General features: G+C 41.0%; 4 protein-coding genes across 4 annotated transcripts; 1 reads left to right on the forward strand and 3 right to left on the reverse strand.

Annotated features, from left to right (window-relative positions):
* The first annotated feature begins 24 nt into the window (after window positions 1-24).
* On the forward strand, window positions 25-4,572 carry psme1 (proteasome activator subunit 1). The gene is made up of 11 exons (XM_080050523.1): window positions 25-258; window positions 575-607; window positions 723-785; window positions 935-1,036; window positions 2,031-2,091; window positions 2,507-2,604; window positions 2,773-2,841; window positions 2,935-3,002; window positions 3,401-3,455; window positions 3,731-3,817; window positions 4,331-4,572. The coding sequence occupies exons 1-11, from the start codon at window positions 220-222 to the stop codon at window positions 4,409-4,411; spliced, it is 756 nt and encodes a 251-aa protein (XP_079906649.1). The 5' UTR covers window positions 25-219; the 3' UTR covers window positions 4,412-4,572.
* A 179-nt stretch (window positions 4,573-4,751) lies between these two features.
* fitm1 (fat storage inducing transmembrane protein 1) lies at window positions 4,752-6,864 on the reverse strand (the record flags this gene model as incomplete). Its single annotated transcript, XM_080050607.1, has 2 exons — window positions 4,752-5,424; window positions 6,578-6,864. The coding sequence occupies 2 exons, from the start codon at window positions 6,862-6,864 to the stop codon at window positions 4,752-4,754; spliced, it is 960 nt and encodes a 319-aa protein (XP_079906733.1).
* A 2,575-nt stretch (window positions 6,865-9,439) lies between these two features.
* On the reverse strand, window positions 9,440-18,888 carry dcaf11 (ddb1 and cul4 associated factor 11). The gene is made up of 15 exons (XM_080049818.1): window positions 18,686-18,888; window positions 18,153-18,375; window positions 16,361-16,488; window positions 15,838-15,956; window positions 15,538-15,602; window positions 15,199-15,299; window positions 14,374-14,520; window positions 13,718-13,772; window positions 13,221-13,289; window positions 12,982-13,039; window positions 11,639-11,824; window positions 11,268-11,421; window positions 10,624-10,776; window positions 10,372-10,478; window positions 9,440-9,666 (listed from the first exon to the last, which is right to left on the reverse strand). The coding sequence occupies exons 2-15, from the start codon at window positions 18,359-18,361 to the stop codon at window positions 9,574-9,576; spliced, it is 1,644 nt and encodes a 547-aa protein (XP_079905944.1). The 5' UTR covers window positions 18,362-18,375; window positions 18,686-18,888; the 3' UTR covers window positions 9,440-9,573.
* A 572-nt stretch (window positions 18,889-19,460) lies between these two features.
* Window positions 19,461-24,520, reverse strand: thtpa (thiamine triphosphatase). Its single transcript, XM_080049944.1, has 4 exons — window positions 24,412-24,520; window positions 23,018-23,087; window positions 22,218-22,712; window positions 19,461-22,101 (listed from the first exon to the last, which is right to left on the reverse strand). Exons 2-4 carry the CDS (start codon window positions 23,085-23,087, stop codon window positions 22,001-22,003), a joined length of 666 nt encoding a protein of 221 aa, XP_079906070.1. The 5' UTR covers window positions 24,412-24,520; the 3' UTR covers window positions 19,461-22,000.
* Window positions 24,521-24,863: the final 343 nt, after the last annotated feature.

The following is a 24,863-nucleotide window of genomic DNA, read 5'->3' on the forward strand; positions in this document are numbered from 1 at the left end:
CACAATGCAACGGGGCCAGTCGATTTTAAATTGGGGAAAGTACGGAATCGTCCCTGACCATTTACTTTCATTTTCGCTTTTTATGCTGACTAACTGCGCGTTTGTGCGTGACTCGTTCGGAATTGAATTCTTCAGACAAAGAGCTAACTGTTATATCGTCGCTTCGTCGACGTTTAAACGCTTTTAAAAACTTCACCAAACAACTTTCCTTCTGACGACATGACTTCCCTGGATATTTGCGTGGAGTCGAAGACACGGGTGAGCACGAAGTCTCGCTTCTGCAGCAGAGGTTCTGCTAGAACAATTTGTATGTGCTAGCAGACGATTTTATTTATTTAGCGTGTTTTATGGTAACATTTAAGCCTCTCAAAGCACTCAGCCGGGTATGGCTATCGTATCAGGTGAGCAGGTGTTCTGATTAGTGTTGGTGTTGATACCTGTACAGACAGCAAGGGTCACGCGAGGTGAACAGGTTATGAGCTTCAAAGCGGCCTCTATAGGCTTTAGTTCATGTAGCGTCACTGTCATTAAATAACAGAAAGAAAAACGACTTCATATCATCTCTCCATTGCAGGTGGATGATTTCTGCCAAAAGCTCACCAAGGAGGTAATTTATTCAACATTTACACATCTTTCCCAGCTGGCATAATACATTTAAGTGTGTCTCATTGAACTGAATAGTGTCATAATAATTTTAATATAAATTGATTTTTAATGAACAGGCTGAGGAGCTGGTTTTAAAGTTCTTCCCCCAGAAGATTGAAGAGCTGGACATGTTGCTGAAGGTATCAATCTGGGAACATATCAGTAGTCTGGCAGGGGGTCTCAGCAGCAATTCTAACAAGACTTCCTGTTCCTTTCCTTTTTATAAAAGGGTTAGGGTTAGGGTGATACAAAAGACACATTTTTAATTTAATTTTTCATCTTCTGCCAGACGTCTTTCAGCTGTGATGACCTGGCCTCCCTGAAGGCACCACTGGAAATCCCGATTCCAGACCCAGCTAAGGAGGAGGCCAAACGCAAGAAGAAAGAGGAGGTGGGTCCCTCCCATCCCACGCTCAGTTCAGCTGGAGGCTTTTATTGTCATACATTTTTTTTTAAAACAACTCCAGGTTCGAAGAAGTCCATATAGGCATATCAAGCATTGGAGGGTTGTTGGGGCATTTCAATGCGGTAATAGACTCTAGGTCTAATCTTGTCATTAAGGAGCACATTCCACTAGATTAATAGCAGAGCACATTATTTCTAAGTAAAACAAAGACACTTTATTAGGAAAAATAAATGTGTTGACATCGGTGTTCATCAGCCAAAGTAGTAAGAAAACACCTCAGAGCTTGAATGGAAAGAAAACACTAGCCACATATTATGTAACTGTAACAAGTTTCACAGTATGTATTTGATTCTCCTTCTATCCCGTTGCCATCCTCAGCCATATTCTCCATTTCATAAAATGTCAAGACAACACAGTTAGTGTAGTCAGATGTACAATGGCAACTGATTTTTACAACAGGCCTTTTTTCATATAATTCTTCAAATTAGCATATTTAAATTGTTGGGTGGTTTTAAAAAGTCTCTCAAGGGATACCACTCCTTAAGTAAAGGTCTTAAAGTGAAAGAAGAAGTCACTGAATCATCACATTACTTTAAGATGAAAGCAGAAAGGAAGTCACCTGAGGATAAGATATTCTTTCCACCCTTTATTTATCCAGATGTTTGCTCCACTTTAGCAGCTGCTGCAGAGAAGGAAAGAGTGCAACGCTGCCGGTGTCGTTAAAATGGGTTGAAAGAGTATTTGGGAACATACGGCGGTCTCACTAATCGGAGTGCAATCGAAGGCTATGCACAGGGAGCAGGGGCTGCTGGAACTGGGTTACATTTCAATTACAAAAAAAAATAAAAAAACACACATTTGACAAGTTCATTTAGCCAGCCTAGCCGGCGCGGAGTATGGGCACGTGGGTGAGCCGTCGGAGAGATTAATAGGCAACGAAAATGCTCTTGACCCACCGCTGTCTGTTCTTGTGATGCAGAAGGAGAAGAAGGCCGGGAAGAAAGACAAGGACAGCGATAAAGAGGACGAGGAGGATTCAGGTAAATGTAAAAACTTGCATAAGAAAGAAGTGTTAAAGCAACACGCTGGTTGAATTTGGATAGAAGTATGTTGTTAATGATGTCAAATCCTGAACCACGCAGTCATTTAAATAAGGATAAACCTGTTATGACTTCAAGGTGGTAGACTTAAGAAAATATAACTGCCATCAGATACATTATATGTGAGGATGGTTTTACAAATCTAATTGCAGGGAGCAGTTCTAGTTTTACATTTTTTTTATATTTACTTCAGCTAAAACTAATGAGAAAACAAAGACAATTTCCCCCGACATTCATTAGCGGTAGCTGGGGAGCAAGTGAACCATTCTTACGTTCCCGTTCTTAATTGAAAGAAAAACCATATGATATTGCAAGTAAGTAAAGCGGTGTTGTTTGGTTGTGTTTTGTCCACCAGGGCCTCCCTGTGGTCCCATCTGCTGCAACGAGCAAGTGGAGAGAGTGCTGGGGAAGGTGAAGCCTCAGATCCAGACACTGAAGGAGAAGCTCAACACGGTCAGACACTCTCTTATTGTTGTTTTATACCAAGAAAATCAGTCTGAATGTAGTTTATTACCTTATTTAAAACATACAGGGGAAGTTTTTTTTTTTTTAAATAACAGGAATAACCATGAACCCTATGACAAACTGAGATGTTGCACTAAATTCAGATTTTCCCGACAGGTGTCGATGTGGGTGCAGCTCCAGATCCCTAAAATTGAAGATGGCAACAACTTTGGGGTGGCCGTACAGGTTGGTGACTGGTGACAATTTATCTGGAAACTCACCACACATATCTTTAATGGGTCCTGTTGGGTTCAATATATTTTTGTTCCTGTGTGACAGGAGAAAGTGTTCGAGCTGCTGACCAACACACGCACCAAGATCGAGGCATTCCAAACTCAGATTTCAAAGTAGGAGCCCACACCGTTGCAGCTGATTTGCTAACGATTTTTAATTAATTTGTTATTGAAAACGATTAACAAAAGATGCGTCATCTCTTTCATCAATGCTGATTAGTTGTTCATGTCCCTTTTCATGTTAGTAAGCAAAATGTAAACATTGCTGTGCAACAGACATTACTGAGATGGTTAACAGACTTCATTAGCTTAGCATTAGCACTTACCCCTATCTGTCACTTCTAGCCACAGTGGTCGCTGTTAAGTCTCTGCGTTCTTGAATATCACAACTGAACACACATTTTGACGTAAAGTGAGACACTCAGGGGTTTTTAAAGGTGATAAGAATGTTAAATATCTTGTTGACAACTGTTAAAAATGTATGAATAATGCCTTCTTCTTTTGTTTGTCAGATACTACAGCGAGAGAGGTGATGCTGTGGCCAAAGCCTCCAAACAATCCCACGTGGTCAGTGTCCAATGTTGTGTATCTTGATCAGAGTGGTGCACTGTAATATCAGTGTTTCTGGGTTTCAATGCTCACACTCTCTCGGGATAGAATTAGTTAAGATGAAAGATACATGTTCATTGTGTGCCACCTGCACACTGTGCTCTACTCGTGTGTAAAATAAAATGCTATAATAATGTTCTGCACTGCGCAAATTGGGTACATACTGAAGCAGATGTGCCATCTACTGTATGTTTTTTGCATATAAACGGTTTGTTGTTTCCTTCTTGCTGCAGGGAGATTACAGACAGCTGGTCCATGAGCTGGACCAGTACCAGTACTGCGAGCTCCGCCTTGTGGTCCTGGAAATCCGCAACACATATGTAAGACACCTAGATTGCTTTGTGAAAAGGCTGTAGTTTCTGTATGTAATGTATGTGTGAGCACACAACTGATCATGACTTGATTTCACTGCATCAAAGACAGTGTTGTAACAACACACTGTATTCAAAGTAATATAACCATCTATACAAAATTCCAGCCATGTCTCAGCTGCAGGGACGGTGGCTAAATGGAATCCATTCCTTCTTAATAGGAGGGTAATTAAACTAATTGCTGCGCTTGTGTTAAATTGATCGGTGCTCCATCTCCCACCCATTAATCACTCTTGGTCAACTCCTTCTGGCTATTGTCCTCCTGTGTTTGATGCTAAGAATGAACACGGCAGTGCAGGTGATGATGAAAAGAACAGTATGACACGATTACGGCTCTGGATCTGGCCGTCTCTCTTTTATTACCCGCCTCTAACCTTTTCTTTCTCTCTTGCGCTGTCCATCTTCCTTACATCTTTCTCACGACACATTTCCGCTCACATCTTTCCGTATTTCTCTCTCCAGGCGGTGCTGTTTGACATTATTAACAAGAACTACGACAAGATTAAGAAGCCCAGAGGAGACGGCAAGGCTCTCATCTACTGAGGCTGACTCCAGCACACTCACAAGCTTCCTAACAAGATACAACTAGTGTCGTATTACACTCTTTATCAAGTAACAACACACCTACTTTGCAAAAGAAGAAGCCATTTTTTGTCATTAATTTTGGTTCAGGTTACAAAATAAAGCAACATGATTCTCAAATTTCTGTCTGCACTTGTTTTGTCTGAATTGAATTTTAAATAAGGTTTTAGACCGGCATTCAATTCATGTAATTCCAGTTATGCATGTAAGGATGTCACAGGCATTGCAATACACCTATATTCTTAACTAAAAATGTGTGCCTTTTTCTTTGAAAGTTAAAATAACATCCCCAAAACATAATCTACTGAGGCTGTCTGCCGATGTCCCTGGTGGTATGAAGCCCCTCTCCTGGCAGACCGGGACATCCCCAGCTGGCTTTGAGTTTGTACCAACCCTGATAGAGGCCTCTCCATCCCAGGTAACCAAGAGCACCCCCTAGCTGCTGGGAGGGGAACTTGGGGAAGTGTGTGAGCAAACAAAGCAGCAGGACCATCCAAACAGCGAGTAGAACTACACACAGGAGGAAGATAAACCTCAAAGGGGTGCCAGGCGACCTCTTTAGGGGCTTAATTTGAGCCAGGTGGGGGCCAAAGACAGACATTTCCTCCACAAGCAGCAGGCAACACAAGCAGAGGATGAGGACGTCCTGGGACACTTCGTAACCTCTCCACACCATGTTGGCTTTGAGGCAGGAGGCCTTGGTCTGGTCCTCGTGCAGCAGCAGCAGGGGCTGTATTGAGGAGGCAGTGCCTTTGATATCCTGGGTAGGGGCCATGGGTTCATAACAGGTTCCTGATGCGTCCTCCAGCAGGGACAGGAGCCGCTGACAGCCCCACCAAAGCAACCCAATGACCCCTAACCGAGAGAGGTGGCGGAGGAGGACAGAGTGGGAGTGGTGGGCTGAGATGGAGAGAAGAAGGATGAAAGAACCTGAAAAGATGAAGGTCCAACCCCAAGTGGATCTCAGGAACTTCCTGTGAGGGGAAAAACAAATGTAACAATACGATATAACTGCAGCTTGTGACTTCACATAATGAGAAAATTAGTTAGCACTGAGCAAAGCCTCATTATTCAGTTCATGCTAAAACTTGTATTAACTTCCTACACTTCAAAATTTCCAGTTGGAAATTTACCAATATGGGTAAAATGTATCAACAATATATCAATATACAACTTTTTACATCTTAAAGGTGCAGTGTGTAATAAAGTGCATTTTGGCATCATTTAGTGGTGAAAGTTAAAAAATAACGATAGTGATTATATAATAAATTACAATATACACACAAGGAAAGGTTGTGAATAAGACCCTCCCCCCTCGCATTTGGTTTGAGAAATGGTCCCACAATGAATATCGTGTGTAAAGAGGTGCGAAAACTCGAATTTGGTTTAAACACACCATAATCAAAACAAATTGATGAATATTATATTCCATTTCTATCAGGTCTGTTCTGAAAAATGCCAATTCCCTTCCCGCACTGCATCTGTAATAATATACAAACGTTATAATAAACAACATTAACTGAACAGTGGCAACAAGTGACATGGTCGTGATAATAGTGAATGCTAAATCAGAATGTAATAATAGAACAATTCTGGAGTAGCTATTATCAACTATCATTAGCCACTGGACATAGCCTACCAGACCGCTGTAGCAAGAGTTTTTTTTATTGCTCAATAATTCAAATGTATTAGACAAAGAATGTGTTGCATCCAAACTCCAAAATGACATGATCCAGCTTTAATTATAAGGGAAAGGTCCGCAGAGCACCTATATTAAATTGATTCTTGCATTTGATCTACATCTGATCTTAAATGTATACATTTAATAAAGCAATTGATGATTTATGAACTAGGTCATTACTTATTTGTATGTAGTGTCATACACCTTTAAGGCCATGTTCAGCCATGACAATGGCATGTATTACTTCTGCTTCAAAATCCTGCTCATCTACATTTGGTGTGAAAGTGCAATGATGATACATTTTAAACTGAACTCAGGACAGGAGCACGCAGGTCCAACTTAAGTCATGCAGCCACTTTATTTTACAAATAGTTATGAATATGAGTTTTTTTTTTATTTAAAAAGCAGAAGAACAACCATTCACTTTGTATCTCCAGTGCTCTTACCTGTACAGGTAGTGGTTGCTGTTGGCAAAGATGCTGTACTTTGACGCCCACAAACTCAGCACGGGACCAAACAGAACCAAACCAGACAGCATCAGGTGGAAATGTCCTCGGACCAGGCTGCTTCCTACAATTCTGGCCAGTAAGTTTGTCACAAACTCCAGAGCAGCGTTGAGGAGTCTGAGGAGCACTTTTCCCGGCAGCACCAGCTCTGCAGCCATCATGTGTAACTTTTCCAAGTTGATCTCTGGTGTGAAGCCATTTGAAGAGTTCTCAGTGTTTGGATCCATGTTTGTATTCTCAGCTTTCTCTACTTAATGACACCTTGTGTAGTTATCCTCCCCTCTTCCTCTCTCTTTGTATCTAGCCTCAAGGTGGAGTCTGCTTTACTTTCTTTGTCTTTGAAAGGCACACACCGCTTCAACTGTGGGAGCCTCTCTACTTTATCACTGTCAGGCATGCAGGCAGAGCACATGGTTTATAAAAATACAGCCCTGCTGTCCCCTTTCCCTTCAGAAGAAGCCCTACCCCCCTCCACAACAGACTCAGAGTGTGTACATGGTAATGGTCTGCTTCTGTAACTGACCCCATTATTCTTAAAACAACAATCCAACACGCTCTGAATTTGATCCCATCCAAACAGAAGATAGCTGATGATAGAAAAACTGATTGTGTTTGAAAAATAACTCCAAACTGTGGATCACAACTACTATGCAATCAGACTGGCTGCTATAATGCAACATCGTTCAATTACATTTTCATTTTAGCATCAAGAACCGTCTCGTTTGCTCCTGCGGAAAGAAAATAAAACATTCAGACATGAAATGGATCATTTGGCTCCTTCTTTGGTTCTCCTTCAGTCTCTCTCTCTCTCTCTCTCTCTCTCCATTCTTAGAGTCAGCTGCTGGAGCCAAAACTAATTTAAGTTATAAACTGTTGCCAGACTGCATTTGGCGCCATAAACAGCTGCGTTTCTCTCAGCACTTTGTCCTTTTTTATTTCCAGGCCCACTCCTCCTCAGCCAGAGCCTCTTAAACCTTTATTAAGTAAATTAAGTCTTTCCCCGGGATTTTTGCTCAATAAAACAGACTAGAACTGGGTTCCCCAAGCCAGGACATCTAGTCCCACCACTAATATAGAATCAAAAGGCATGAGGAATACAGCTGGAGTCAATGTGTGAAAAGGTGGTTATGTGTTGTGTAAGGTTAATGATGTGTCAAGAGAGGAGCTTTCTAATTATCACCTATTACTTTCTTCCACTTGTCTACCTACTCATTCAACTTTAAAAACAGATTATTAAGAGATTTTGGGATGACTTTTCTTCCTTGATTCAGCAGTAGTTTTGCTGAGCTGTGACTTACTCTTCTTAATAACAATCTTAGCCATTCCTATTTATTTTTACTGTAACCGAGACGATATATTATTGCCAACTTTGTGTTGGTGGGTTGTTATAAGAGTCAAATGTTGTATAATGTAGGAACAATAAGTGTCAATGACACCAGACATGCCAAAGAATCTGTCTAATTTTAGACCACTTCCTGCACTGCTGTCATTACAATGACCTCCACGTGACTTAGCTATGGAGTCGGTGGCTGGTAATGGTCAGTTGTCTTTTAACTGCTATTCTTCCAGGTACTAAAAAAAATTAAAAAAAAAATGATCCCTTAAAAACTATTTCATGTGACGTTGGTCCGGTGTAAAGACACTTAGTGCATTTAGTTCACTGCCAACATGATATATATGTTTTCTGTGAAATAACACAACTTGACATAAACAGCAGCAAACATTTAGTAAAAAAGCTTTAGACCTCGTAGATTTAAAGAGGTTTTATTGTGACTGTAAAACAAACAGTCTGAGGGTGAAATAAGGGCTTTGATATAAACACCTGAAAATTGCATATACAGATCAGTGTGTAAGTTTTTGATTCGCTCTCTCTCACGCGCACAGACAGACACACACACACACACACACACACACACACACACACACAAACACAAACAGTCCCTTCACCAAGTCCTGACCTCTACACATTATCACACACAATCAAATCTTTTGAACAGTTCGCAGGGTTATTTTATCCAACAAAATGTCTCTTCATTTTCTATTTATTTTAAATTCAACTCAGCGCTTGTGTTTCCAGAGTTGAGTGCTGATCCAGGGTCAATAACGTGACTTCAGACCCTCGCTGTGTCATCGAGGTATGCTGGGATATTTTCTCCACAGCGAGCAGACTATCAGGAAGTTGCCTGTGAACAGCTGACCAGTAGTTAGCTGATGAAAGCTACATGATAGCCACATTAAGCAGTTGTCATTTTGTGGCAACTGGTAAATAATGTACCGGATTATTGTAAAATACTGTTTGAATGTGAAGTTTGGACCTTCAAATAGGACACAGCTTGTGTATTCATAACAGCAACGTCAAAACAGAGTCCAGATCAGCACAACGACACCGATCTAAATATGCTCCCTGAAAACATATACCATTGAAATACTATACATTTATACACAATCATCATCCCCAGTGTCTCCCTGCAATGTCCAACATTGATTCTTTTATATAACTAACTTACCATTACATTTCAATAGCTCATTGAAGTGCAGTGCTTAGCATTTTCAGCACATCTGCATGAAGTGTTTCAGGCCAGATCCAAAAACAGGCCTAGGCCTGTTGACCGTGTGCAGAACAGCAAGACAAAAAGAAGATGAATAACAGAAGTAGGCCGTCCCACTGTGCCTTAATCTGCACTTTACTGTGTGAGGCTTTATTGCCTTCCAAAATGAACACTTCACAACCACGCTATAATCGTAATTATTAATAATCCAGCATTGAATTTAAAAGATAGCTAAATCTCTCCCATTTAAGTCATTAGTCCAAAGCTTATTGTCTTTTCCTTTTAGGGCCAGCCTCACCCCTTCTGCGTTGATGTTACTGAATGCAACATATTTTCCTTTGTCTCTCTTCTTCTCCTCTCGCCATATCAAAGGTCTTTCTCCGTTCGTCAGTTTTTCTCCCGCTCTGTCTCCTCCCGCTCCCTCTCTTCCTCTAGAGGATGAGTGTGTCTGTGCTCCCACATTCGCACCATTCCGTCCCACTGTGGACAAAACAATTGTTACATTTAAACTCCCACTTTAACTGGTAAGTGTCTTTGCATCATCAGTCACTTCGCTCTGGATACAACCTTGACTACTTTCCGTAGGAAAATGCTTTCTTGCATTATAGCCATTTTTGTATAAAACAACAACATCATTTAAAATAGTGGATAAACTTTTCAAAATGTGCATTGTTTGCACAAGGTGTAGAAAAAGGGAAAAAGCTGGCAGCTTATCAAGTTATTTATTTGACACTGTTTTGCCATCAAATCTTTTTTTGGAGACAAGGGTTAAGTAGTTTGCATTCCCCATGTAGTGTGAATTCACTCAACTAGTCAGCGCATTTTATTACACTACCAACTTTTTTCTTGCCGCTGTGGAGGGTGACAACATTGGAAGACTTCATGAATTCAGCTCAAATGCTTTTCCAGCTTTGAGTAAACTAAACTGTCCGTTTTGTATGCTAAAGCTAAATACAATATACATTCAAAACAAAATGCACCCGAATATTTCTGTAAACCGCCATATAATTCTCTGTAATTAACAGGCAACACATTCTCCGACTTCTCAGGAAACCCCGTCTGGTTTAATTCCTCCTCAATAAAAACCTTTCATAAGTCCTTCCATAGATTTTATGTAATGGTTATGTTCACAAGCGTCCACACTTTGACTCCAGTTGAACTCCAGTTTGCATTCATGCTACTCACAGAGCTGCTGATGATGGTGTCCTCGTACGGGTGCCAACTGACGTCCCTCACGCACGCGTCGTGGCCCGACAGCCTTGTCACCACGCCGCCCGTCAGCACGTCGTAAACTAGACAGAAACGCAAAATATTCCAACGTGTTCAGCTGCACATTCTGAATGCATTCATTTTCCACATTAAACTGACATTCCACTTATAATGGACATGACTACACATTGCGTGCACATACACACACACACACACGGCGAGACTCACTGATGATTTTGCCAGTGGAGCAGCCAGAGTAGATGTACTTCTGTCCAGTGCTGAACTCCGGAGAGAAACGGCTGCGGATGAGCGTGTGCAGAACGCCGTGACCGCGGTACGTCATCACAGAGGTGTCGCCCATCAGCTTGTGTTTCTTCAGGGCTGAAAGAGAAAACAGGCCAAGGAGCTGAATGCACATATTCGGAAACACAACTTCGAGCTTTTCATTAAAACCCTATAGAATTAACCTCACATCAATTTGGTACAACATTGTTCATTTACACCTGTAACATCTACACATTCAGGCTTAAAAGCAGCTATAGTAAATCATTTGTTATAGGTTTTCTTCTCCTCCATTCTCCCCCCCTTCACCTCATTATCCAAACCCCTATCCTTCATCTCTCCTCTAGCCCTCCTTTTTGACTTGTACAGTAATCACTTATCTCTCTAGACCTGGTTTTAATACTGTCCTATCCCCTTACCCTCACCACACCTTTCACCTCTCTGTCATTGGCCCCCTCTCCCTTCCATTCTTTTAAACATAATTTCATCTTTACCTCCTGCTCTCTTTCTTCCCAAAATGTGACCTCTCTTCCTAAATTCTACTTCTCTTGTCTTGTTCCCCACGGGTAGCTTCCTCCCTCTTTCCTCACCCCTCTGGGGAACCTGCTGCCAGCGGTAATCCCAGTTTTGTTGGGTGACGGCCAGGCGGGAAGCTGCCAGACCCTCTTTGGGAGAGAACTTCCTGATGTCCCAGAGCTTGATGGACTGGTCCTTGGAGTTGCTGATCAGGTAGCGTGCGTCACCCTGCCGCGGTCAAGACACAGGTTAAATAATAAAAACCCAGGGTTAGACCAACATACTCGGCTGAAGATACAGTCCACTGGGCTAATAATGGCATTGAATCCAAATCAATAATCTTACAACCAATCATCAGTCAAATCAAACCACCCAGGAGGATTAGGAGGCTTTTCCCTGACAGATTGATAGAATACCAGTAGCATTCCTGCCTTGGCTCCCTCACCTTGCTGTGTATGAAGGTGATGCCGTCTCGGTGGCCGGCCAGCTGTCCCACAGGCTGCGGTCTGTCCTCCCGCAGCGTCCGTCTGTCCCACACCTTGCACAGCGCGTCGTCGCTGCCAGAGAAGAGCAGCTGGGATGAGCTGTCGGCAAACGCCACCGCATTCACGTCGTCCTCGTGGGCATCAATCTGACGAGTCGAGACGCAAAGAAAGGGAGACAGTCGGCATGTGTATGTGGAGGGCGAGCAGGCCAATCATAATGTGTGTGTGTGTGCGTGTAAGATTGTGTGAATTCCTACGTTAGAGACAGTGTGTAGTACACATTGTATGTACGTTATGACCAAAGAAGGATAAGTTGGCTGGCCACATTTTTCTAGAACTGCACTAGTTCCTATCTTTCCTATTCATTTCATGGCACATCACATTTTTATGCAAATAGTTCAAGCTTTGGGAGTGTTATCTACTCAAGATGTACTGTACGTGTTAACCATAAAGTCTATGGTGTTAACTGAACTACTGTATATATCTACTACTTCTACTATTAGATGACACATATTCTGCATTTTCTGTACGCCGTTATTTTGTATGGCTGTAATGACAAAGTCTTAAGGGTAGACAATCGTAAAAAATAAATTCAATAAATAAATAAACTTTCTTTTGAAAAAAAGCTAAATAATTACTGAAAAAAGCGGGACATTGTAGTTTTAAGCAAACATTACTCATACCAAAGTAAACCAAGCATTTATTTTGCTACTATTTTCACACCACTTTGGTGCTCTATTGAGTATTTACGTTAACAAACGGTGTGTGTGGGATCGACTCAAAATAAACTACAATGTCTGATGTAAGAAAGGAATGTGTCATTCAGTCAGCCGTTGTGTTGGTGAGTACTAGTAGATCTCTTTAGCACGGAACAATGAGACATATTAGGCAATGGCTAAAAATGGGCCGAAAGAACAAGGTCAGAGATAAAGCGCAGACACACAGAGGTAATGGGAGGGAACAAATGAGATAGAGCGCAAGACAGTGATAAAGCAGATGGTTGAGGCCAGCTACTGACTTCTACGCAGAGGGGGGTTGTGGGAAGAGGAGGAGGAGAAGGAGGGAGGGCGCTTTAACCCCTCCCTGTCTCACTGCAGGGTGGAGTCTGTGCTGCTGCATTACAGACAGGCAGGGCAGTGTGAAACTCCATGTGAGCCGGAGTTTCACACTTTCAGCTCTACTAATGTCTGGCTCACCTTGAGCGAAGGGATGAGGCACAAACAGACGGTGGAGGACTGGACTCAGAAACCGGTAAGAAAAAGGAGAGTGCACACGAGTGAAGGGCAGCGGCAAATTCACTAACCTTCAACGTTCTTTTATTCTGCTCGAGATCGAAAACGTAAAGGCAGCCGTCATTTGCTCTGAAAGGAGAGAGGAGAGACAAATACATTCTCATTAAAAAGGTTAAAAAGAAAAAGAAAAGTATGTTGAACTTCAACCGTGATCAAACGGCTATAAGAACAAAAAGAGCTGCTTGAAGTGAAATTTCTGAAACAGACTTCAGTGCTCGCTCCTTCAAACATACAAGGAAATCGTACTCACCCTCCAAGGATTTCATTGCCATCTGTGGACGCAGCCAGTGAGAACACACAGAACCTCCTCTCATCAGGGCTACAAAGCACAACAGCAAACACAGACACAGGTTGAAACTAGAGCAATAGAACCATTGTTAAATCAAAACTACACCTACTACTGTGCGACCACCCACACCCCAAAAAAGCTTGATGAAGGCACACAATAGCCTGTTAAACAATTCATTTGCCAGGCGTGCTATGGCAGCCCTTTTTGAAATAGTTATCTCTTCAGCACACACACACACGCACAGAGAGAGAGAGAGAGAGAGAGAGAGAGAGAGAGAGAGAGAGAGAGAGAGAAAGAGAGAGAGAGAGAGCACACGGGAGGATGGATGTGAAGGTGACAAGTTCTGACAGCATCATTCATCCAGGTGGTAATGAAGGCAGAGAGAAGGGGCTGGCTGCTAGGGAATGATAGATTTCCTGCTCAGTTATGTTAGAAGTTACTATTAGGGAAACACTAACTTGAGGTCCAGGGCGGTGTGGTTTTCACTGTCTCCGTCTATACTGCACAAATGAACTGTGAGGGAAAACACATACATTGCAGAGATTAGAGGACTTGTGAATAAATCGACACATGGTATGAATACATATTAAAGAGGTGGAGTCAGCAATTCTGGATAATGCATCAAAATCAAAATCACTTTTTGTCAAAATCAGTGAATAACTCCTCACGATCCACTAAGTGTACATCCTGTGTGTGAACTGAAAAAAAATCCAGTGAGTGTTAACACGCAGCCTAAGCTCTGTAAACAGTCATGTTGCTAGCTACGGTGGGCCCCCTTGTTAACATACCAGTTTAAGGAGCCTAGGCTGTGTATTAACATTGTTTTTCAGTGTACACACAAATACGGACAGGTAGTGGATTGTGAGGAGATTTTCACTGATTTTGACAAAAAGTGATGACAACAATAGTTCTCAAGAATCGCTGACTGGTGGCAGCAGACATGTATTCACAATAAAAAGACATAGATATTATTTTCAGTGTTTTCCGTTTAATCAAGTACTTTACTTCAAGGTACTTACACATAACTATATCGGTATTAAACTTTTTCAGCAGTCCAAGCCATGACTCGTGTTAACAACACACTTGACTAATTGTACAGGTCTCCTAGCCTTACTGTAGTCAGACCAGCTGGAGTAGAGCACGTGCTGTGCGTCAGGGGTGAAGCAGACGTCCAGCACACTCCAGCCAACATCCCGAGCCTTCACCGTTCGCCGTAGGCTAAAGCGGCCCTTACTCGTGTCGTACAGGCGGATGTTCTGGTCTGCGGCGAGCAACAACAAAAAAAAAAAAACACAAAAAACTGTGTGATCAAAAAATTGGTGGTTGCAATCACATGACGTGGAAGATGTTTGAAGGTCTGTTGTCACTTGTTGTTACTGTTTGCTTAAAAAAACCATAGGCATCGTTTAAGGTAGTCATCATATGGAAAATTGTTAAAAAAAGAAGCCAAAATTAATGAAAATTACATGTTTTGTCACTTTCATTTCTGTTTTTTTTGTGATTTTGTTTGTTGTTTTTGGAAATAGCAAATTAATGTCAACATGTTTTTGAAGGTTAATTTCCTCCCTTTTGATCCTGATAAAGAAAAACACATTGATTTTCAATTTAAAATTTCAATGGCTACAATTTAAATTTATATTTTTGTATTTTAAAAACGAAAATCAAATAACCTGTCATTTTTGTATTTTATTATCCTTTTGTGAAATGAAAATCGAATGACCGAAAGATACACTGACCATGGTGCTACATGATTTGGTATTGTTTAATCATTCCTTCAGTTTGTTTTGCACAAACAATTCTCTGATAGTTTGGGGATTGGCATCAATAGATGTTCACAAGTGATTCAAAAGCTGAGCAGTTTAAAAAAAACATGTCAGATGTGATTGCCATATCAGATTAATTTTCTCTGGGTTCTCTGGTTGGATCCCAGGCTATTTACCTTGGCAGGCGGAGAGAAACATGTTGCCATCCTCGCTGTATAATCCACAGAAGGCTTTCTGCTGGTATTTATCCCGATGGGACACATAGTTTGGCAGAAAACTGCGGAAGAACAAGGGTCAATATTAGCCGACAGACACCAGCATGAGTCCGCTTGTAAACATCACGTCTCATGTGTTGTTGTTTTTTTGCAAAGAAAATAATATATAGACATCAGTCGCAAGAAATACAACTAGAATAAAATAAACTTTAAAGAACTGATTGATTCTTATTCTCTCTCTCTCTCTGACAGCTTTTGGTAACTTGTTCAGAAAAAGTGGAAATTGAAACAATAACTTACTGTGTGCGGATACGACTGCACTCCCCATGGGAAAAACTGGAGCCTCTACATCTGCCTTGTTCCCTCTGAAAAGCAAAGAAAAACACCAAACTGTTCAGAATTGATTGGAAAATGATGCAAACAGGCCACAAAAAACATCATCTTTAAATTTTTGACAAAGTGAGTATGAAAAAATTTACATTAAAGTAGTTTTCAGTATTATTATTTCAAACATTTTCTTGTAAAACTGTGGATGAAAGTGATGAAAAAGTGTCATCATCATTGTCTTCTTGCTACATCCTTCGTGCCAGAAAGTCTGACCTCTGTCAGCATGCTGGTGAAACTCTGTCTGCCTTTCAGGGTAGAGGATGCAGTGGCCAGCAGGATCTGTGTTCGAATCTCACTTTGGTCCACCTCATGTGTGTCTGGCTGGGTGTCCACTAGAGATAACAATAAAAAAATAAGTTTTGTAATGAATTATAATCTGACATCAAACTCAAAGAAGTTACTACATTCAGTACATTCAGATTCAACAGTTGTACATATTAATGAGAACAAACTACTGGACTTTTCTACAACTGAAGCATTTGGTGGTTGGTTAGGTTTCGTGATCTTTTAAAACGATACAGAGGATCAGATTGGGAAAGTAAATATGTACTCCTACCATCTACTACTCAGTAAACAGTAAAGGTAAAGTAAAACCCTCATTTGTTAATTAGGTTAAATATTTATTTTCTGTTAGCAAAAAAAAAAAAAAAAGGGGGGACTCTTCACTATTGAACAAGATACAATTGAGTGTTCTACCTTTGGGCCTGGACAGTAAGCAGTGGCAGTAGAAAGTTACCTGGTGGATTGTAGCGGTCGCCCAGCCGACCCTCCCAAGCTCCGTCGCTGTCCTCATCAGAGTCTGAGTAAGACTGGACCAGCTGCAGCCCTGTGGCTCCACTGCCATGGACCAGTCTGACCTGGCCCCTGCATCCACAAACACCACGTCAGTTTGAGAAACAGATGTGCTGCATAAACCGACTCAATTGACTAAATCCGGTACATGAAATGTCCAATCAAAAAACTTAGTAGCCAAATCGGCCAGTGTGCTGTGGGTTAAGCTACATTCTTGGAAGGGTTTTTTCCACTCCAGAATAGCTGAATGCCAACTGAAACGAGACAGGACTGCATAGTCCAGTCAACTCTCTGGCTTTCTAGTTCTGACTCCTCCTCTGTGTTATTACTAGAGGACCGTGACACTGTCATGGATCAGTTCCAAGTGCTGGAAACACTTCTTTTCTTGTCATACTCAAAAAAAGAAATTCCCATCCACTTCAACACATTAAAATCAAAGCGAAACAAGGAACTCACAAAGTAACACCATGTTTCAGTTATTTGGTGTCTTTCGCCAGCAGTAAAAAATTGTAATAAGCTTTCCCCTCCACATTGTGTCATTTGAAGAGTGCCTAACCACCCAGATGTATAATCACCTTTCTGGCAGCTAATATACAGGTGTGGAGAATACTGCGGAATTTGAAACATCTAGCATTAGGTATCTATTTATAAAGAAATCAGAAGTGATGAATTGGTGTATAGGGATAATTAGAGCTATGTATTGCAATATTTGGTATTCCAAACAAGAACTTGACTCTAAACTCGAAATAATCAACAATATTATTATTGTTATTATGCATATATTATGCATCAACCATGCATAATAAGCCTTGGCTTCAGCCTACACCTTTTTGGTCATTGTTTTATTGATCTACCTACGGTGTATGTACTATGCTTTGCTATCATGGACCGAAATAAAATAATAACTACTACAATCAGACATTATTGTTTACAGTTAAACACTGTATACGTCGGCATATAGTTGTGTTCTTGTTTGAGGAGTGTATACCCTTGAACCGTCTTGAAAAAAATTGTAAAATTAACAAAACGGAAATGTTGTCAACACATGGGGAGGTGGGAAAGGTGGGACAATTCAGTAGGCAATGTTCTATTTGCTAGCTTTTAATTTTATTTTTGTATTAGGTTTTATTTGTTCTGTAAAATGTAACCACCTTCATCCTCTAATAAAAAGATTTATTTTAAAGTGATTAATTGATGTTGTGTTTATGTTTTGTTTCCTGACACTCAAGCTACGTGCAAAGTGACAAGATAGGCAAATATCTCCAAACCATCTGCTACTGTGTGTGTACTGAAAAAAAACTGTTGTTAAATCACAGCCTCTGGCTCTGTAAACTGGTATGTAAACAAAGGGTATGTTAAGAAAAAAAAACGGCCACAGTAGCTGGCAACATGCCAATTTACCCATCTAGGCTGTGTGTTAACAACACTGGAGTTTTCTTTCAGCGCACACACAGTAAGGCCAGGTAGCAGATCATGAGGTGATATTTGCTGATTTTGACAAATTGATTTGGACAACAAGGTTCTCCAGAATCCATGACTACACCTTTAATATAATTTAATACGGCATAATGCCCTGCATCACACAGAGGTGTTTCTATTTTTCTACTGGGGATGACACTAACACACACATAAAAAAAGACAAGTGTTTATCTTTGTTTTTTGTCTGGGACCAGAAAAGTGCTAAGGGCACATGGGATTTGTGGTGTTAATATCAGGGTGAGTATCTCCCACTTCACCTCCTCAATAGGTACGCCAGAACTTCAGCTAAGTCAACGTCCTCCTCAGAAGCGGGCTGTCTGTCTCCTTGCTGCCTGTCTCCCGTCCTGCGGCCTCGGCTGCTACTGCTGCTGGTCTGTTCGGATCCTTCTGCTTCAGGCTGCTCAGCTGGGTTGCCACTGGAAGAGCCCCTTCCACCAGACATCCCAGAACTGGACTGAGAGCCCATAGACTGTAGAGGGCCTGACAGGGGAGAATGATTGACAGCTTTAGTTTCACCTGGGGGAAGATAGGTGAGCACAAATGCAGTGTGTGTGTGTTGAGTTGAGAGGGAATGATGAAACAGAAGTTAGGTAACAGGGACACTGCATGCATTAAATTGACTTCAATTCAAGTGATTCGCTCGAGTCACCGTACGCTACTCCCACTTCTTAAAACTACGTTTTCAGTGAAGGAATTGGCCGGTGCATTTAAGTACAAAAACTAGTCGCGATTAAAGATGCAGAGGCTGTTTTTTTGTTGAGCTAGCTTATAATGCTAACGTTAACATTACCGTTGGACGGTCTTCCTGACAGCTCGTCGGTCCAGCTATTTTAGTCGTTTCGGTGCTAACTGAACAATTTGCCCAAAGCGCGACTATCCGCGAGGTCTACCGTCTACAAGCGCCTCTGCCACCGGAGAAGCTGAAGGTCTGTCAGCTCGGAGTTTGCTCAGTCGGCTAGCAGCGCTAGTCCGTGGATCGCCATGTTGTTTACAAAAGTGAAATAAAAACCCTGCGCGTGCCCCTGCCCTTTCGCCGTCACGTGACCCTCACCGCTGTCGCCCCCTCACCACAAACACAGCAGCAATGTTTAACACTAGACAGTAACACTAGTTTAACACTTTAGGCTACTAAACTATGTTTAATGTGCTTTGGGCAACACAAAAACAAACAACCAAAATTAAATAAACTGATAAAAATAAACAAGGCAGAAACCAGTAAAACACTAACATCAAAAGATAGGCTATGGCTACATCAATAACATAAAAAAATAGGCCCAACAAGATGTAAAGCACATTTAGAGGCTAAGCAATTAATGTATTCCGGTGTAAGAGAAAGTCACCCTTATAGTCTAACTATTTTAATTGGTCTACCTTTTTTTTTTATTATTCTGGTTTTACACATCAGAACTCCCTCCCAAAAAAGCAGTAGGCTTATATAAAAGGAGAATGAAATGAACTCATTGACAACGCTTATATTGAGACACATAATAAAGTAATATAGCCTAGAATTATCTTTATTCGTTTGATGTATTACACTTCTACAGTTCATTGCGTTATCAACATTGTTGGGAGATCATGAAGTCCTAGGTTTTTAGAATGAACCTAGACAGCAACAAGCTCGTCAGCCCCATGTCAGATAAGACCTTATATTTCTTGTTGGAGAGTGAAAAGACTCAGTCTAAAGTTTGCAGTTTTTGCTCTTGATTTTGGAATATGCAACTGAAATGTGAAAGGGCTTATGACACATCTGGTATCAAGATTCAAGATGGTTTATTTATATGCGGTATTTAGGCTACTGTTTGTATATCCAGTAAATCCCTGGGAAGGTATGGTTTATTGAGTTTCTAGGTAACATATTGTGTAGTCATGATTAGTTTGTGTGTACGCAAAGAAAGGTTGGAGATGACTACATCAATACACAGAGAGCAGAAAGAACAAGTGGGGCAAGGGGTGCTTGTTCCCAAAAGGCCCAGGCCTCCATAGCTGGTTAATCCGGCCCAGCTGACATTGATCTTCCTGAGAAATCATCAATGGTTGTTTAACTCAATGCAAACTTATTAAAATTTTTAAATGTTTAGTTATATTCCCCTGATGGAGTCTCTTTTCCGGCACAGAAAAAAACTATATTGGTAACACAGCTGTATCTTGATACGCCCACAGTAGCCTACTGCTAATGGGGAAGGATATATATAGACAGCCCAAACGTTAATTTGCATATACAGTATATCTTAAAAATGTCTTGTTTTAAACTTTCCTATTTATATTCTGATGTTGTTCTGATGTTCATTGTTTACATCAATATACAAAGTGAAATCCCGTGTATGTGAAACGTACTTTGCAAAAAACATGATCCTGGTTGTGTGCACATAAAAAAAACATGTAGAATAAACTGCATAATTTTTCACCCTGAAAATGTATGTGATTTATTTTTTGTAGATGAGGGCCTCACTGTATTGCTACCAACATCACACATGCTGTCTGTTATACCATTAACAAAGTTGAAGGTTAACCTGAGCTGGTCTCAAAAGATTGGAATGATTAAAGTACTGTATATGGTTATCATGGTTTATTGCTTATAATTCTCCTGTAAAGCTCATGCAAAATTGACCTGCAACTACAGTATGGTTTTGTTTTTTGTCTTTGACAAAGGGGGCCTGCATTATGTTTGAAGAGAGCAGATGTGGCTTATTAGTGTATCTTAAAGGCCATGCATAAAGTTGGCCTCCAGTGTCGTCTTCCTAAGATCAGGACGAGGCCTGTGGGCACCCAGCTGTCAGAATGCGCACCGATACACAGAAGAGGCCTTGGTGCGTGTCTCTCTCAAATGACTGATGATTGCTCTCCGTGTGAAAAATGCTCAGCCACGTATCACATTCTTCTATAATCTACACAGTCTGGTATTGTGTGTGTGGATCACAGGTGTCCAGACAAAGCTGCCCACAACAGGTGCTGGTGTTGGTACAATGGAGATGAGACCAACGGAACAATCCAAAGGAGGGCTAATTTCCAGCTCTCAGCAACCTGTGGCTAATTGGTCCCAGCCTGAAATTGAAGACTTGACAGTGGTAACTCGTCTCTATGTTTCACATGTAGCTCTCACATGCAGGAACAATACTGGCTGTGCTGTAGTACGTTGCAGCATAGACTAAATCCAGCAGTGACTGCATACCAATTATCATTTATTGTATCTTTCAAGAGATTGCTGCAAAAAGACTTCAGTTCATTGATAATGCTTCCTCTAATCTATTTGTGTTGAAAAAATCTATTTATAAGTTGTGTCAGTTTGACAAGATTATTTTCTCATTATAACTGGATGCTTTGTCAGGATAAAACTAGAATTACCTCCTGGCGGCCATATGCCTTTTTTATGGTTATGTGATGTTTTGTACTAAACGTCAGATTACTGAACTGAATGGTGTTCAAATGAATGCACACACTTAATATCAATTAAATGGAGGTATAAGAAGGAGTGTTTGTTGGTCGGATAAAGATACTGAAAAATGTCATATGAGTCGTGTATAACCCAGTTTTTAGTTGCATAACCTGGTTAAAAAAGGTAATTGATAATATTGTTAGGTGAAGATGAATATTGGCAAAACCAATTAAGAAGGGGATGGATTTTAATTTGAACATGAGGTCGTCTTGTTTTGTATTTTGGGAGAGGAAGTTAAATACTGAGTTGCCCTGAACAATAACTGAAAAATATTGGTAAAAGACAATATATGATATATCGCTATCACTTTGCATGGTAGTCTTAACTTGCATTTGTGGATGAAGATAGGAACTGTGTTTACTGACAATGGTTTTCTGAAGTGTTCCACAGCCAATTTAGTGATATCCTAGTAATTCATGTTTTTTTAATGCAGTGTTGTCTGAGGTCATGGGCACTACATTTTTATTTTTTGACCTTGTAATTGTTGGTTAGCATATCTCCAAAGTTTCAAGTTGAGGAAAAGAGATTCAGGTCTTTCCAATGTGTGATCACAGTGAGCGTTTTAACAATAAACACATTCTATTGAATGCGTTTCTTATAGACAATACATATGTTTAACAGATGTAAAATGTACATGTCAAAAACTGTTTTGCTGCAGCTGTGCAATTTGTCTTACAAAACATGTACGCTCAGTAGTTTTGCATAGTGCTCCGGATGATATCTTTTGAGGTAAACAGACATTTTCCCTTCAACTTTCCGGTCTCCAGTCAGACCTGTGGAGAAGAAGACGAAACATTTAGGTTTTTCAAGGAATGAATCTGATACATAAAATGACATCTATGCTATATTTGAATTAAGGGTTGGGCAGTTCTGACACTTCTGAACTCACCAAGCTTTCGAGCCGTTCTTTCAATCTTCTCCAAGGCGGACTGCACGTCTCCTCCCTCTGGAATCAGAACCTCAATCTCTCCCACGTGGTAGCCAAAGTCGGCTTGGTCTAGGTCTACCTGCACGCCCTCCTCCTCTAAAGTGAAGGACCGCCGCACTGTTGTAAACTCTGCAAAGCACACCAGGTTCATTTTGCTCAGCCAAGACTCGTCCTCCTGTTGGGCGTTGCTCTCTGTCAGTCCGTCCTCGCCATCGACTCTCATGACCTCACTCACCCTCAGCTGAATCTCCAACAGGTCAGTTATCTCCTTGTAGCGAGTGCACAGTGCTGCGGCTTTGGATTTCTCGACACTCGACTCCTCCGTCACAGCAACTGTTGTTGGACACTTGAGCTCCCAGCATCCTTTGCGCTTACGCAGCCACGTGTCTTTTAAAGTCAAGTCAAACTTGAGGGTGTCAAAGTACTGGTCCTTGAACTGGCGCTCACCAACACACGCTGCCGAGCAAAACAAGTGGAAGGAAGAGAGGTTTTTAAAAACATGCATGAATAAATATGAAAACACTAACAAGGCTAAAACAGATCATTAAATGTCCATTTACTATCAAACGGAAGATGGCACCTGTCCATATAGTTATAGTACACAATCAGACCACAGCAATTAGTTTCATTACATAAATGTTCTAAAATGCCACTTTATTGACTACTTGTAATTAGACGACGTGGATCACAGCATTCGTTAAAGACCTCACTTCTATACTCACCCAGGCGCTAAGTGTGTGGTAGGCTAATTAAACACATACCCCCAATCTCCTCCAGCATTTTAAGAGCGTCAGCATTGCATATAAATTTCCTCTCAACTTCCACACTCATCTGAAATGACAAAGTAAGTTAGGTCAACGCCGACAATATAGTAAGGCAGATGGGTGAATGTATATGCACCTACAATGGCGGAGAAGGTAAAAAACCTTCCCAATGTCTGTTTTGATGGTTTTTATCATGTTTTATCACACTTACGGATCGGAGATGATGCTAGATAACTCGCTGATTGAAGACAGCAGTGCATTAATGTGGTGACGTAGGGAAGAGGGAGGGGACCGCTAACTGCAGTCACTAACAGGAAGTTAGCTAAACTGACCATTCCGCTTACTTCACCTTTAAAGCAACTACGAGGAGCTTTCGGTTTTTGTTAATTCTAGCGGCCTCTCTGGACAAAAGCGGTAGTGTTTTTTACGACACTAGCACCTGTTGACGAAAAGATGTTTGGAAGTGCATGCCGACAGCAGGGTGCATTTGTTTAGGAAGCGAGTGAAACAGAGACCGCAGAATGCATTGCGATAAAGTCGGCTGATGTATTTATATGTGACTATAAGATTAATAATGGTAGTATGACGATGGTGAAGCAAAGCAAACTTTAATTTAGTACCGCTCGGGAGTGGCGGGGATTCAGACCCGAGCAAAGGCATTAACAATAACAATTATTTTCTGACGGTCTAGTTTGCTGAAAAAAGTCAACTATAATCATCAGAGGAAAAATAAAACTTTTTCATAAACATTTTAAAGTTCCTCGTATTCACTTTCAAGTAAGTAACCTAATAGGCAGGTGTATGTTTTAAAATGAGATGTTTTCTAATTATTATTATTGGGTGAAAAACATTTTGTTTTGTTGTTTGCTACTCCACAAAGTTTAAACCCAACGCTCAGTCAATCATTGACAGTGATTCTAAGATCCTGTCAAAATGTAGAAAATCAAATCAAAACATAACAACACTATTAGGCTACAGACTTTTTGAATGTAACCCAAACCAGTGGCGGAAATGAATAAGTAACACTTATTTTATTACTGTGCAGTAAGTAGAGCGCCTCCATTTCTATAAGCCTATAGGCTACATAGCCTTGGCTACTTTTATTTACTGATTTAACTATAGAATAGCTATTAAATAGTGGATTAAAAAGTAGACTTTACTTTTAAATGTAAAAGTATAAAATACAATGCATTTAGTAATTATTAGGCTATAATTTCTGTTGTTGTTGCTGTACCAATTAGGATATCCATTTGAATGTGTCACTATGGGTCTCACATAGGCTATAGCCTAGTCAATCAGCCCATAGCTACTACAGGAACTAGCCACAAGTCAAAATCCCCAAATTGATACCCTGAGTTCCAATCCACAAAGCGCACTGCAGCTTCACACACCTTTCTAAAGTTAGGGCCGTCAATCCACACAAATCAGAATGAAAAAGAACAGGGTGACGAATAAATCCAAGCAGCCCCTCTCGCTCACACGTCAGCGGAGGTTTATTTTTGCACAGGCGCAATTGGAGGCACCTATCGGGGTATTCAGGGACATCACTTCCTGCCCCAGTAATGCAGGGACATAACAGCTGGTGCAGTTTTAATCCTCCCTCTGCCTTCTACGCTTCATAAATATTGATCCCGCACACTCACTCGCTCACTCACTTCCTCGACTCGTTGATGTAGCCTACCACACCTAGGCCTATCATCAGTCTGATTGAAAACATTTCACGGTGGCTGCTGTGCGGCGGTCACATCTGTATCATTCCGCCTTAATTAACTCGTCTCACTCTTTAAATTGTGACAATCCGAATTGGCAGAATTGGGACTCGTACTTATTTTATCAAATCATC

Source organism: Ammodytes marinus, assembly GCF_949987685.1.
Source record: "Ammodytes marinus genome assembly, chromosome: 21".
In the NCBI taxonomy this organism is placed as follows: Eukaryota; Metazoa; Chordata; class Actinopteri; order Uranoscopiformes; family Ammodytidae; genus Ammodytes; species Ammodytes marinus.

What these genes read in the sequence shown, in the direction of transcription:
- dcaf11 (XM_080049818.1), bottom strand. Translation starts at nt 18,361, where the DNA reads ATGGGCTCTCAGTCCAGTTCTGGGATGTCTGGTGGAAGGGGCTCTTCC. An exon ending in CACACCGCCCTGGACCTCAA is followed by an intron (nt 13,290 to 13,717) that starts GTTAGTGTTTCC and finishes TGTGCTTTGTAG; the next exon opens with CCCTGATGAGAGGAGGTTCT. An exon ending in ACACCATCATCAGCAGCTCT is followed by an intron (nt 9,667 to 10,371) that starts GTGAGTAGCATG and finishes TTTTGTCCACAG; the next exon opens with TGGGACGGAATGGTGCGAAT.
- thtpa (XM_080049944.1), bottom strand. Translation starts at nt 23,087, where the DNA reads ATGAGTGTGGAAGTTGAGAGGAAATTTATATGCAATGCTGACGCTCTT. An exon ending in AATGCTGGAGGAGATTGGGG is followed by an intron (nt 22,713 to 23,017) that starts GTATGTGTTTAA and finishes TTTGCTCGGCAG; the next exon opens with CGTGTGTTGGTGAGCGCCAG. An exon ending in AAGAACGGCTCGAAAGCTTG is followed by an intron (nt 22,102 to 22,217) that starts GTGAGTTCAGAA and finishes TCTTCTCCACAG; the next exon opens with GTCTGACTGGAGACCGGAAA.
- psme1 (XM_080050523.1), top strand. Translation starts at nt 220, where the DNA reads ATGACTTCCCTGGATATTTGCGTGGAGTCGAAGACACGG. An exon ending in GCGTGGAGTCGAAGACACGG is followed by an intron (nt 259 to 574) that starts GTGAGCACGAAG and finishes TCTCCATTGCAG; the next exon opens with GTGGATGATTTCTGCCAAAA. An exon ending in ACTTTGGGGTGGCCGTACAG is followed by an intron (nt 2,842 to 2,934) that starts GTTGGTGACTGG and finishes CCTGTGTGACAG; the next exon opens with GAGAAAGTGTTCGAGCTGCT.